General features: G+C 39.2%; 1 protein-coding gene across 1 annotated transcript in view; it reads right to left on the bottom strand.

Moving 5' to 3' along the window:
* Positions 1 to 15,199, bottom strand: part of LOC115806968 (metabotropic glutamate receptor 4-like) — a 155,567-nt gene that overhangs the window by 43,948 nt on the left and 96,420 nt on the right. The window contains exon 3 of the mRNA XM_030767827.1: positions 365 to 500. Coding sequence (XP_030623687.1) covers positions 365 to 500 — 136 coding nt within the window. The remainder of the gene's footprint in view (positions 1 to 364; positions 501 to 15,199) is intronic.

The following is a 15,199-nucleotide window of genomic DNA, read 5'->3' as shown; positions in this document are numbered from 1 at the left end:
GAGAGGGAGAAACAAACAGCAGAACAGCTGAATGTGTTGGACCCTCTCACACGGCTTATCCCTGTGAGTTTTATTAGATGATTCTACATACAGGACTGGGGATAAGCAAAGGGAGCTGTTCTCTTTAACTGCATCTAAATCCCATAGCCGTTTTTAGTATATCTGATATTGTATACTGTTAAATCTGACAAGAGGAAATAAAGAGTGGATATCACTGAATATCTACATTTTCCTTCAGTGTTGTGATAGAAAATGTATATATAAATCAAAATGTGTGGTTATTATAGACTAATTATCGCTTAAAACTGCAATATTGTTTGTTGTTTGTTTTTCTGACCAAAGGCTAGAGTGAGATTTGACTTGCCTGATGTCATCCTCGTTGGCGAATAGAATAACAACTCGAGCATTTGGGTTATCCCGCAGTCGGCGAATGATTTTATCGAATTCTCCAGGTTTGGGTTCTCGAGGAATCTTCACAGACTGAGCAATGCACACACTTCCTGAAGAGAAAGAGAGAAAATCATCGAGTTGGCAAAAGTAAAGTTCAGATACCAGTGCTATATATGCCGCAACCATGGCTTTTGTGTTAAAATGTCACATTTAGAGAGGTTTAAATGAATTAAAATGGACCAGATAAACCCACTGTGTCATGCCCACACATAGCTCAGTCACCAGACCTCCGTCTGACTCAGCCTCAGACTGGATGTGTGTGTCTGTGTGGTGGGCGAGTTCTCTTACAGCACTGCTAATCCTATCATTTCTCCACCACTCTTTAATACAGGCATGGGTACTGCATTAAAGTTACAAAGGTGTACAGTTTCAGTGAATGAAGAATGTATATCATTAAAATCCTTTCTGAGACTGCATAGAGCATATTTGAGATGTGTGTACACCCATAAATACTCTTTATAGGACTGTCAATAAGACAGGCAGCGGTAGAGTAATATGAGGTGAACTGTAGAAGCAGCATTTGATGAAAAAAGTTTACTTCTCAACAGGTTTGCTTCTTTCACAACTACATATTCTATAAATTGTTCTGTCTTTGGTTGAAATTCTCAGAATATTTTTGGGATATGTAATTATTAGCTGAGGAAAAATGGGGGTATCAGAATTAACAGAAATGTTCTGGAAAATTTTACAAGTAAGTCAATTCATTTTCTACCTGGTTAGAAGAAGACTGCACCAGTAAGCATGTAACATTGTCATTCAACTACTGAATAACAAAGCCTGTTCTACTTTGGACTTCATCTAAGTCGCTTATACAGTGAAAGAAAGCTCAGAGGCTAGACACAAGTAACTGTTTGATTGCTTGAGGATCAAAAAGGTGTGCAAAGAGGCCCCCAAGGAAAAGGTGAATTTAAGATATCTTATACAAGGCAGTGCTCTTGAGGCATGCTCTTCAGCTGATGTTATTGCAGCAATATGCTACCCTGTAAGGGTCGGAGCAAGCTCTGTGGTCACCGTGAGGTTTTTAACAAATCTTAGAAAGGCTGGGTCAGTCTTCTGAGCCTTTTATGAGACAGCTTTATGAAGTGGAAGCTCACTGGGGCTCTACATTCTTCAGTCCAAGTGGCTGCGCCCTTATCTTCAGAGGTTAGAGGATAGTCCTTTACATCAAGCGCTGTACTTAAATCTTTGACCCATGAGGCACATGACTAAGTGTTACTGGTAAAAAAACAAGTGCCCTCCTGTCTAAATGTTTAAAGGTTTCTGTTTTCTGACACATCAACAAAGCAGGGACAGTGTAAGTATTAAGATATAAAACTTGAGTTAAAGGAAAGATACAGCCACAGAAGAAGGACTCATTTAAAAACGACATGAGTCATTCTGAAAGTATCAGGCTTTCAATGCTGGCTACTCAAAGTATAAAAAATTTTTTTGGAAAGAAGTGTGTCTCCTGTGTCTCCCTTTCACTTTCTCTCTTCCTCTTTATCTTTCACTATGTCTCTATCTCTGACTAATCAGTCCTATAAAAATGTCCTCAAGTTCAATCCAGTGCAAAGTGTCAGCAGAGCCCAGAGAGGAATAGTGTGAGAAATTGGCCAGAAAATAAAGAAACTAAGCATATTGTGAGGCCAGAGATGAGTGTGTGTGTGTGTGGTGTGTGTGTGTGTGTGTGTGTGTACATGTGAAAAGAGAGTGAGAGAAAGAAAGTGTGAACTGTGGCCACCAAAGGCTACAAATAGCCATATATATATATATATATATATATATATATATATATATATATATATATATATATATGTGTGTGTGTGTGTGTGTGTGTGTGTGTGTGTGCATATATATATATATATATATATATATATATATATATATATATATATATATAAAAAAAAAATAGATATATTTTTTCTTCAAATGGACCAATATGAAGCTGTATATTTCTCATGGCCAGGAGAACAACCTTTGTTGTGGTAAATTTCTGAAAACAGCCAACCACCAAGCTATCTACAGGAACACAGCTGAATGCACTTTAACAAAGACAGAGACCCTCCTCCAGACGGTCATTGATCGAACTCTGTCCCACTGAACATTTCTGCTGCTCTCCACTCTTAGGCTTCCATCTCTCATAAAAAAAGTCAATGCTTCTCAGAAAAAATCATTCATGTGCAACGTATGTTTAACAGATGTTATTTGTTGTTCCCTTAGCTCGGAGTGAACGTTTGTAGTAAAGTTTGCATCAGTCCCCTTTTTCTCTCTGAGCAAGGTACACCCTAAGATCATGTGAGAGTGCTGAAGTAGAAGCGAGACATGGGGCCATGTGTAGTGCCACATGTAATCACAGTCAAAGAAAAGATGTGTGAGAGTTCTGAAGAGGCAGCTGCCCTATGCTTTTATCTCCCAGGGGAAAGAGTTCTTTTGTCTCAAAAACATGCATTCGAGCCTCTCTGTCCAGTAATGTACTGTTCCTTTTTTTGGGTTCAGAGATTCACTTTGAGGATATTTCTGTCTCTGTAGGAACTGTCCACAGTCTCTGACAAAATTCACAGAAACTCCCTCTCTGACTGAAGCGCATGCTGAGCGGAGGTGAAGCTGTACACTGGTTCACAATAATTCATTTGAATGGGCTCAGTACTCTTTTAAATACTGTTTTAGTAGTAGTAGTAGTAGTAGTCATAGTAGAAGTAGTAGTAGTAGTAGTATTAGTATTTGAAACAAGAACTTTAAGGTTCTCATTGTGCTTAGAATGCAGCTCCTTAACCCCTCTTGCTCCTTCTTCTTCCCTGTTCACCTACATAATTGACACACTCAAACATCATCATACGCTATGTAGACGTAACCTCTGAAATCTCCTGCTGTAGTTTTGTCTCTTTTTTTGAGCTCAAGTAACTTGCCAATCCTCCATTTCACTCATTATAGGTGTCTGACCACAACTGTGTCCATTACCCCTCCACCATACAGGCAATAGTGCAACCAGTCACTACACAGTCTGGTCTAGTGAGTCAGTTTATTATATCTTCACAGTGTTGTCTGTTCTCAGCTCAGTATATCATTTATGCTAGCTAACGTTCAATTAATATCGTAAAAATTAATCATCCACATAGCATTCTTTGAGTTATTATTGCGCATCGAAAATGGATGTCCAGACATTCAGTGTAATTCCACCTTTTTGTCTTTTTAAATGTTGGCCTTGCCATTCCTAAACTTTTACCATGTCAGAGGAAGGTCTCAGCTTAAACCAAGAAAAGCCTTGATCCTGAGTGCTTGATAGATGTACTCTCACCACCCATGAAAAGACAGAAAGACAGGAACAGACAAGGATAAATGTCTCATCTTTCAAAAAGTGGCATCTCAGAGATGCCTCAATGGGCATGTTGCAGTAAACCACATCCATCTTACAGGGTGTAGTCCCAATTCCTCTGTCCCTCAGCACATGCTCATCTCACACCGTTACTCTTCATATCAGTGCCACTGCTGTTTGCATTTGCTCAGGACACACAGGGCTCGGGGCTAAGGCCTTCATGCCAAGGCTAACCGAGAGAAATTATTACTCTGTCACAAATATAGTGACACAGGCAGACAGACACATACACACACACACACACACACAGACTTTTCTCATTTAACTACAACTGGGGTCTCTAGGCTTGCACATCATACCACACCATATGTCACATCACTATATCTGCATCATAGTTGTGTTTTTCACCCCCACAATTCCTTTCTGTCTCTGGTGATGTGAAGTTACATGTTTTGAGTCATTTGGAAATGGAAATGGGCATGTTTTTTGATTTGGTTTCGCACATTTCAACAAACATCATTTTGCCATCATATGAATCCTCTGAAGTACCATATTGACACATATCCGCCATAAAGACTGCCCTGTGTATTTTCTCTAAAAATATGTTACAAGTTCAGATTTAGTTGCAGTAAAGGTTTTAAACAGGCAGAAATGTTCAATAAGAAATCCTCAGTCCAATCTCCCAGTAGGCCACAAAAGACTAATTTCCTTCATATTTACAGGATAACTAAAAGTCTTTCTGTATGAAAACAGCAAGACAAACACCCCTCACTGCTTCAAGTCATGAGGAAGAAAAGGAGTCTATATTTAAACAAATATTGATTAGTTACAAAGAGAGTGCATCTCTGATTCCTGTGCTGTTTCTACATAAAGATAAATATACTGTTAATTATGGCATGTTCAACTCAGGGTGCAAACGTCCAGCTCTCAGTAGGAGTTTGACAGCTGATCTAAACTTGTCTGAGGTGAGCATTGACAAGCTACCGATAAATTAACTCCTGTAGGTTTTCTTCTTTCAGAAAAGTTCAGGTAAACTACAGTAGACTTCCATATGCTACTCTACATTTCCAAGTAATGTGACACTGACAAAAAGGGTGTCGGGCGGCAACTAGAGGAGGGATTTTTTTTTACTTTGCAATATGTGGGCTAATAAATGTTTCACTGATTCTGAGGTTAAACACTGCACAGAATGATTCTGAGGTTAAACACTGCACAGACTCTCCCCTGTTCTCTCTCTCTCTCTCTTTCTGATCCTCTCCATCTCAGTTCACCCTACCCTGATCTTTTTATCACTTGTCACCATTCCTTGACCCTCTCTATCTCTTTTCACCCTTCCTTGACCTTTTTTATCCCTCTGCAAATTCCAAGGAATGTCTCCTCCCTTCAGACAGAGACACCCCCAAAAGGATAGCAGCACCCCCCATCTGCAAATCAGACAAAACCAGACCTCCTGCTATCCTTCAGTTTAGCTTTCAGCTAAGGTGCAGTTCAGCCTCAGCTCCAGATGAGCTCCGCTTGTCCCAACCGTAATGTAGTCTGTCCGTTCTGACCTGCTCATCTCTGCAAAGAATTAGCCCAGCCTCACCACTCCGGAAGATCCGCAATGCTGAAAGACTCTCCCGGCACCGACATGAAGTCTTGCTCACGGTCTTCTATTGCCAACCTCAGTAACTCTGGTCCCTCCTACCTGAACATGGCTGGGCCTGCTCTTCTTCTTCTTCTTCCCCCTTTTTCTCTCCTTCCCTCACTACCCTTTTGTGTGTAAGTAACTCCACTAGAATGTCACTCATATAGTTCTTTTGGTTAAGTGTGCTTCTTCGTGAGTAAAGCCTCATACTCACAAAGTTGTTCATTCATACATACTTTAAGTAACGAGGATATAGTTATTGACTACCATTAGTTGTCTGTCTTCTTGTGTGTAGTTTAGATGCTGTTGTATTTGTGTGTATAGCAGATTGCCTTAATTTCACCAGAATCAATATTAGATTAATTCTGTACCATGTACGTTCGTATTCCTACTCTCTGAGTACGTGATAAATTATTACCAAGTTAATGAATGTGGTGATCCTGGAACTTAGTTAGCTATAGAAGTATTGAATTCAAAGAGTATTATTGTACTTGCTACTTTAATGCTATTATTTTATGTATGTTAAGGCTGGTGAAGAGTTATTCTGAATAATTTCTAGGTTCCGTGGTTAGAGCGCTGAGCTATTAATAGAGGTTTGCAGAATAACTGTAATTTCACTGGGTTCAGGTTCTGAAATAAGGTTATGGTTACAGCAAAGTGATATTAGAATTAAGTCTAATATTCACAGTAAACCATTAACCAGAATTTCCCTATACCATTAGCACGACAAGGGATATAATAAAAAAAAAAAAAGGGAAAAGGGGAGAGAAGAGAGAAAGTAAGAGCACACACACACACACACACACACACACACACACACACACAAGCAAAACTCTCTCTTTTATCATTATCCTATGCTGTATAGGGAGAAATCTGTATTCATCACATTTACTCTGCAGAGAGGCTGGTGAACATTCGGCATGGTGATTAGGGACTTGCAAGGAAAATTTGAGTACTGTAAAATTAAATAGAACCCACATTACACCAGTTTATTGATATCTTTACAGACATGCAATAATGTTACATACAGTGCAGTACAATAGAGCAGATTGACATCCCCAGTTTAATTTGGTGAAGAACTCGATAATGGTAGATGCTCCCTGCGTTCTCTGCTCTGTTGTAGAGTAGGGGAAATGTGGATATGGTCCTTGAATAAAACATGTAACAAATATCAGAGTTTTAAATTGCAGTCACACTCTGCAGGTGTCTGAAGTGCAGGAGGTATGGAAAGATGGATGGGACAACATGCAATTTATAGAGCATGTCACAGCTTACACTACCTCGTTTATTACCATTGAGTTTCACTGAAAATGAGAAAACTAAACAGCCTGGGTTTGTATGTGTGGTGTGTGCTTGTGTGTCTGAATGAGGCTTGTAAGAGAGAGAGAGAGAGAGAGAGAGAGAGAGAGAGAGAGAGTGTCCAGTGTCTATTCTGGCTACATGTTTATAGCACCATGTCAATGAGCACAAATACACACACACACACACACACACACACACACACACATACACATATACACTGCAGGCATGAGATGTGGTCTGACAGGAGAGTGGCAGTGAGAAGGATTTGTTCCACAGCTTTCCCTCAGAGAGAATACACTCAGGATGCAGACATCTCAGTTATGACATTAGAGAAAGACTACAGTTGTATTTACATTTCAACTACATGCAGTGGCTGGTATTCAGTAATCATCCGTGCAACAGTTTCACAAAATTCAAGACAAAGATTCAAGACGTGGGTAGACTAATCAGATGGATCTAATTTTAAAACTACGTTCTAGATGGGTTAAACCTGGTTTAAAGGTTGATTTAAGTCTGTAAGAACATTTTTTTTTTTCAAAAAAATGAGAATTTTTTGGATTAGGCTGCTTATGAGGAGGATAGTGGAGGGTGAATCTATTTGTAATGTAAAACAATGTAAAATAAAACTGAAGTCCCTGATGCCTATGTTTAAGTGAGTCACTGACAACAACAATTTATGTTGATCATATAAATGTTAAATTTATGTTAAAAAGAAGATATCATGTTATATGAGTTCAAACAGTGCTCTAAACACAAGAGAAAGTCTAGTTAATCATCAGTACAGAAACCATCCTTGCTGCTCTAACGTGTGTGTGTGTGTGTGTGTGTGTGTGTGTGTGTGTGTGTATGGTGACAGATTTTGGGTGTGAACCCCAAAATGTTAATATGAACACATCCTAATTGCCCTTGGTCTCTACCTAGACCTTCTTTAGATGGACCCAGCTTCATGGGTAGCAATGTCTGTATGTTCTATGCTGTCCCACATTCAGTCTAAATGAATATCCTTAAACGAGCAGAGAGAAAGAGAGATGAATTACAGAGCTTCACCAGTCTTGATGCATGAAATATATATACAAAGGAACCATTTCAGTTTCACTGAAATGTTTTTCAAAATGTGACAAAATCTACATTCACTGGAGATTTGGATTATGGAGACTTGAATCTCATTTAAAGGGTTTCACTTCTGATATTTGACATAATTAAAATGAAATTAGACTGATGACAGTCTGGCTATGTACAATGAAAAATGTACTTATAGAGATCCTGAACTAAATGCAAAATGGGAGTTCAAAGAAGTCTCATGCATTTGATAATTTATTATGGGATCCGTGACCAGTTCTGGTTCAACAAGACCATAAATAGAACATGAGTTTTGTTTCAAACACAAAATGAAGTTGAAATGTTGGCGGATGATGTGAGACTCTGGGAATAAACAGTGCTCTATTTGGACCAAAGTCATTCCTTTCATGTCATGTAGTAATTTGGTACCAGAACAAAACAGTGATGTGTCGCCTCTCGCTCTGAACGGCACATTGTTAATCTGTATGAGTCTTGGACTGCTGTTCACAGAGGGATAATCTGTCATAGAGAAATGGCTCCCCTGTCCATTGTTTGGGCTTGTTAACCTGCTCTATGGCTTTTTATTGGATATGAACTATACAGACATCCTGAATGGAGCAACGCAAACAGACCTCACTCATGTCTGATGCCTGGGGAAGTTAAATTATAAATGGGTTAAATGCTGTTTCTGACCCTTTGACCTCTAAAACTTTCCAGACAGAGTTGAAGGTGTAAAGTGTGGTGTCGGAGTGGCAGTGGAGCACACACTGACTGGCACTTGGCTGGACAATTAGAATACAGTCCAACTATACACAGGAGAAACATTGTGAACTTTGTTAATCATGAATACAGGAGATGCAGGAGTGGTGCTGGTACAATGGGCTAAGTGGGCTAATGAGTGAACACTTTATTTCAATTTTTTTCATGTTAAGACCATTTTGTAAGTCTTGCCAGCTAATAGCTCCGCTCTCTCATTTTATTACCTCACAGCAGTTTGCAGATAAGAAAACATAAATGACTGCCAAACATACTGCTGTCCTACGGAGGTAGTCAGACACTGGTTCCTCTAATGCTTTTGGAAATTAATGAGACCGGTTCTCTTTTTAATAACTTCTGGTAACACTTTTCTTCACTATTTCACTATGCTATTTTCAGGTACGATTCAAAACCCCTTAGAAAATTCTAATGACAGATGTTCTATTTCCTTTAAACAGCTTCATGCCAGCAGTGCAGAGGATCACTTAGCAACCACATCACCTCTTCTGCCTGGCCACCAATTCATTGATTTCCTGGCTGTGAATGGTATTCTTCTGAGTCCAGAGAGATGAAAAAGGGAACGAGCTGGTCTCCAATATTCCCTGTTTCAGGCAGCAATTGAACTCCACATATAAAGCCAATAAAGATGGGATCAATGGTTCAAACCCTTTGGCATTTTGGCACTGACGATGCTTGTGTGTCTACTAAACTGAACAGTGTTGTTCTTGCTCTTGTTGTGTTCGCATTTCAGCTTTCAGTCTCTACTCTGAATGCCCTACTGACAACTCTCTCTTCTTATGGCAGGGTCCACTGACACCTGCTTTCCTGCTTTAGAAACAGATTCTTGAACAAGCCTCTGTACCAGGGACCTCCTCCTCCTCCACAAACAATGCCCTGTTTTACTTTAGCATTAGCTCATCTTTCCCAAGTTTTTGGAAGGTCATTCTTTTCTGCCACAGTCACCACAGTTTTGCGGAAACTCAACATACAAGGTCTACAAGTTAAAGATATGAATATGACCTCTGTCCCCTTGCCTTTCCTAAATGTGACTCTTGCGTGAAGCATTGTTTCTATTTTTCTTAAGTGTTCTGCCCCATATGTACAATACAATTTCACCTTAAATGACTTTGTTTCGGATTTTGGGGTTTATAGGGACACGCTATGCTTTGAGTATTCAGAGCGCAGACAAGAATTTGCTTGTTACTTAGCCATGATTTGCAAATTTAGTCTCAGATACTGAAGTACATTTTCCTGTAAAATGTTTGTTAGTGTCATTTATGTGCAGTAAATGTTTAACAGTTTTAATAGATAGTTCCATCTGAGATTATTATGCCTTTAGTGATTCAGATCCCAGCTCTTAAAAAGAAAGTTTCATTACAGGAAACTTTGAGAGGCCATCGCTCAACACCAATTCATATCACATCCTTATCCAAGACGGTCATCCTGTTCTCTAAAACTATATTCGTGGATTATCTCCTCAGCACGTCGTCAAAAGGCTATCAGGTCAGGGTCCTATTCCTATCTTTCATTTCCTGATGCCGTTCATAATTTTCAGCGCACTGGTAATGAGCCCAATAGTCCATCTACCTTCCTCAAGAGAGAGGTGAATAAAAGTGATCTAATCAGCCATTTCAATTTTCCGCCTTCTTTGTTTCACATGAATCCCAAAGGAATAAATCTTAGAAAATATTCAGATGAGAGAAGACCTGTATTTGATCTGTATGCTCCCACTTCTCCTTCCCTTGAAGGTTTTCTCTTTGCGTTACACTACAGTGCATCATGCCATCTGTAGGATCTAACAGGTTTTGGAGACCACTTGACCAAGGCTGATTAATGTTAAATTAATGTCTCTTTACCCATGAACCTGGCCAATATTAGGCATTACACAATAATCTGTGAGGTTTTGACAGACCAAGACCCAATCGCAGACCCACTGGGTAAAATAAGATTTATTCAAAATCAAAAATCAGAAGCCAATCTCAAAAAGTGTCCAGCCCAAGGTCTAATCTAGAAATCCAGAGAGCAAACAAATCCAAATCGTTAGGCAAGAGATTGGCAAAAAAAACAGGGCACTAACAAGATCAAAGCCAGAGATCCACAGGGCAACCAAATCCAAAACAATAAGCAAAAACAGGACCAGGTAAACACGGTCAAACATACAAAATCACAGAGGGCAAACTTTCACAGGCAGGCACAGACAGAAAACAGTCACAATCTGACAAAGAACAGACGCCAGAACAGGACTTAAATACACAGAACAATTGTCTTGAAGGACAGGTGATTGGTGGAAACAAATGAGGCAATAATAGAGATCAGGTGAGGGGCAGGGACAGGCGAACACAGGAACAAACAGAAGCACATGGCAATACTAGACACAAACAAAGGCACATGCCAACACAATACCCAGAATGGCCAGCAGGGTGGCCAAAAGACAAAGTCCTGACAGGAGTACTGACAATAATCCAAGTTCCATTTAACCATGAGTGGCCATTTAGGGTGAAGAGGCAGGTCACTTTTTTCAGTTCACTATTTGAAGCTCTTTTCTGGATACAGCCAAACATTTCCAGATTACATTTTGTGTTACACTAGCTCAGGGATGTTCTGACAATTTACCCTCACCTAACCACAACACATTCACAGCCTCAGATGAAATTTGAAATGTTTAATCTAAAAAAGACAAGTCTCTCCTGGAAAATAAAATTTGAGGTCCCTACCTCTCTCAAATTTTGTTTGCATTACTGTTAATAGTGTTAGATGCAGGCATCTTTGCCAACAAATTGGAGTCCCCTTGAAGTACAGCTGAATTGTTTTGCTTTTCTCCAGTGTAAATAACCATGAGCTGCTTTCACTTCTGGGCCATTTGAATTTCACCGTGTGAATAAACCCCTCCTCCAACCCAGCAATAACATAATTATAAATGAAGGAGGCAGATCTACTCTGTGTTACTGGACTCCTTTTCTACTGCATAATGACTCACTTAAAATGCGTTTTAAGCTTTCTCTGGCTTTTTACATCTGTGCCATTCCCTCTGTACATTTTAGTGGATTTTCTCAGAGTCACAGGTTAACTGACAAATGGCCCAATGATTTGAATGCTTTGTTCATAATTTACCTTCCTCAGACCTCTTTGAGATGTTTTCTATCATGGTAGTCACTGTACTCTATTGATGTCTATGGTTCCACAAATACATATCTGTGTTTTGTGACAAGCAGTGTATCCTTTTAACATGCATGTTGTGTATGAGCATTGTAATGCCATAGCAGACATTCTCTTGTTCATTTTCTCTCTTCCATGCCCATCTTACATGCACTCCTATGACAGAATGATTACTAGTCTGAATTTCTCATTAACTTTTTTTTTTTTAAGATTTTTTTTCTTACACCTGCACCTTAATTGACTTTTTTCTGAACGTGAGACAATACATCCAAGCAAAGGGAGGTTTTCAGTTTTATGCACAGTATTTCAGTCTGGACTTCCCATATGTGTTCACATTTGTATGTTTACTTGTCAAAGATAAGAATGTATCTCTGTGATGTACCACCATCAAGTGCCCTCCCATCACACAAAACATTCTTCACCAACCTTTCTATTCTCCAGTGCGGGTCCTTTTTCCGTTCTCAAGTTTGGATGATATCAGCACTCCTCTGGAAACTATTTTCTCTGCTTTATATGGCTTTCGCACTAAATCAAATTTCCCCACAACTTCTATGCCTTTTATTTCCCCAAAACAAACAATGTCTGTTTGTGTGACATTTCATTCCCTCCTTCCTTTTTGGTTTGACTCTTAAACAATCTAAAACTGACACATTGAGTTCAGACTGTACATTCATGGTTTCACACTTAAATTCTTCTTCCTGTCCCTACATACAACCACGGACTCTTCTGAGGCTTTGTTTTTTCCATTGAAAAACCCACATAGCATGACAATAAACCATTGTTTTTGATTCCTGATGGGAGCCCATTGATAAAAACAGTGGTTTCCTCCCATCACATCATGTCTGGAGACGATGCAGCTTATCTCCCTGGTATTCTGGTCATTCTGTTAACACTGGCACAGCTACAACAACTACTCACAGAGGCCTGTCAGTTTTGATACTCTGGCACCTCAGCAGACAGTCATCATCTGTGTTTGTATCCCATATGAGACCCCATCATCAGCTGGTCATTGATGCTTAAAAAAATCCTGACAAATGCTACCTAAGAACAACACACCCGTAGTTTGTCCTATAGTGTCCTGTCAGGATCTTTATTCTGTCATTTTCGCTATGTCTTTAATGATCAGACGCCTCCTGCTCTCCTTAGGAGCTCCTGGATCCTAATATTTTAGAGATGATTTGATCTCTCTTGCACTAATCTCTATTCCCTGAGTTTGTTTTTACTTTTCTCTGTTGTCTTCTTCTATTTACTGCTTGAGATTCTTCACTGTAACTGGTTGATGATGCTCTAATAATTTTAATCTTCCTCATTGCATTCTCTTTTGGAGTACTCTCTTATGAGGAGAATACAGTCTGATGCACTTCCTCTCTTGTACCTGATTTTCATTGAACTCTTCAATCAACATTTTAGTCCCCCTGCGTATCCTTTCACCAGGAAGAGATATCTGTAAATCTGTCTCAGTGCTGAAGCAGGAAATTTAGTAAATATACCTGAAGAGCCAGTGCAAGTTGTTAAAAAATGATTTGCACAATGACATTTAGTAGAGAAAAACTGGCTTGGGCAAACAGATAGAAAACAAGGATATGGTGAATAATAGAGCTTTCATAAAACAGTGCTGTTGTTATGTTTTAGTCACAAAATGATTATGTGAATCATACTGAGGAGTTTATTTACATATTTCTCACCTGGGAGTTCTCAAACCCAGCACTGAGAGAAGAGTGGGCGGGGACTATTCAGCAAGGACTGAATTTTTCATTTTCTTAACATAATATCACACAGAAAGTAACAGATAATTATAAAATCACAGTACACATCTTAATATTTTAAACTCTATATCTCAATCTCATCTTATTTCTCATTCCAGTGAAATAGATGCATCACTGATGAAATCACTGTCTTGTTTTTTTTTTTTTTTTCAAGTTTTGTTTATCTCACATAGATCATTTTGTTGTTTTTTGAAATGACATAATGAGTCCTGAGAAAGCCATAGCTGAGTTGTTTGTTTGTTTTGTGTTTTGAGGGATCCTCATTGAGAGAATAGGAGCAGCTGTTTCTCAGTATGGATCATGTGAGCGGGAATCTTCCCCTGTGACTGTATTTGAAGTGGAAATGAATTACCTACAGACAGTGGCATTCTGAGGGGGAGGGGGAGGGGAAGGTGTAAAATGGAATAAGTGGAGGGCATGAGAGAAACACTCAAATAAAACTCTAGTGTGAAAGCACACACACACGCACGCGCGCAGTGTCCATTTCTATCTCAAAATCAGTGTGAAAAATGACCCCACAGAGTGGCCAGCCGTCACTTCTTTTGACTTGTACCATTACCTGATCGAATCACCAGGTAGGCTAAGCTAGTCAAAATTGTCATCTAGATAGCGAACATTAGCTATCATTCTGATCAAAATGCTAAAGTCTATAGCCTACTATTAGGCTACATATTATTAGCACATCTATTACCAGCATCTTCCTTGTTCTGTATCAATTTGAATCAAAGACATATCAACTTATCATCTTGTCATCTAAGATCAAAATGCTCAAGTATAGCTGTACTATTACATATTATTAGCACTAATATTACCATTACCCACGTTGTTCTGTATCAATGTGAATCAGTGTCATATGAACTTGCCATATTGTCATGTAAGATCAAATGCTCAAGCCTAGTGTTACATATTACTGGCACTACTATTACCGTTATTGTCATTGTCATGACATGCTATCTGGGTAGTTGGAGCATTACGGTAGCAACATTGAATGTTTGTTAGGGATCTACATACCTATGATGAATACACATAGCAGACAGAGACGTGAATAGTATTGGGATCCCATAAGGTCCCCATGGCTAGGGAGCCCTCCTGTCTTTTAATAGCTTTAAGCCAACTATGACGTCTTTTTGGCTCTGTTTTTCATCTTGGAATTCTGTAAAAGCTTAAATCTGGGTTAGTTATCTTATTTGCTGTGCAACCCACCACACAACAGCTTTTTGGCATGGTTGTGATTCTAGTTTTAAGACAATAAAGAGAACTGTGCAATGCAAATCAATGGAAAGTGCAGCATTTTTTTCCACCGTGGCGTGGGCGTGGCCTAAATGCGCTCTGTCTCTGTGCTGCCTTCAAGCGCTTGTCGTAAGATCCTACTTCCAAGTTGGGAAATCGTATACAATTTGTCATGCATTCAAGTGTGTGGCCAGAAATCTAGCAAAAATAAGGAAGCAACTTAAAAAAAATGGATGACCCGTCAAAAACATTGTTTATGGCTGTTGTTTTCTCAAAAAAAAAAAAAAAAAGAACAAAGAGGTCTTGGGTGACAGAGACAGATTGAAGAGGAGAGGATACAGATAAGGTGTAGCATTTAGGCTTTAGGATAAAATTATGTTAATTTAATTCAAGAAAATAGCTGCGAACAGAGATTCAGAAATCACGCTCACCTCAACCTAGCTTTCTGTTTCTGTAGAGTTGAGTAGAGTACAGAAAATAATGTGTGTGTGGAAGGGGCAGTGTGTGAGAGAGTCATTCACAAGCCTGATTGCCTGTGGATAGAAACTGTTTGTCAATCTT

This window comes from Chanos chanos, chromosome 3, assembly GCF_902362185.1.
Source record: "Chanos chanos chromosome 3, fChaCha1.1, whole genome shotgun sequence".
In the NCBI taxonomy this organism is placed as follows: Eukaryota; Metazoa; Chordata; class Actinopteri; order Gonorynchiformes; family Chanidae; genus Chanos; species Chanos chanos.
This window is presented reverse-complemented; position numbering and strand designations above follow the sequence as displayed.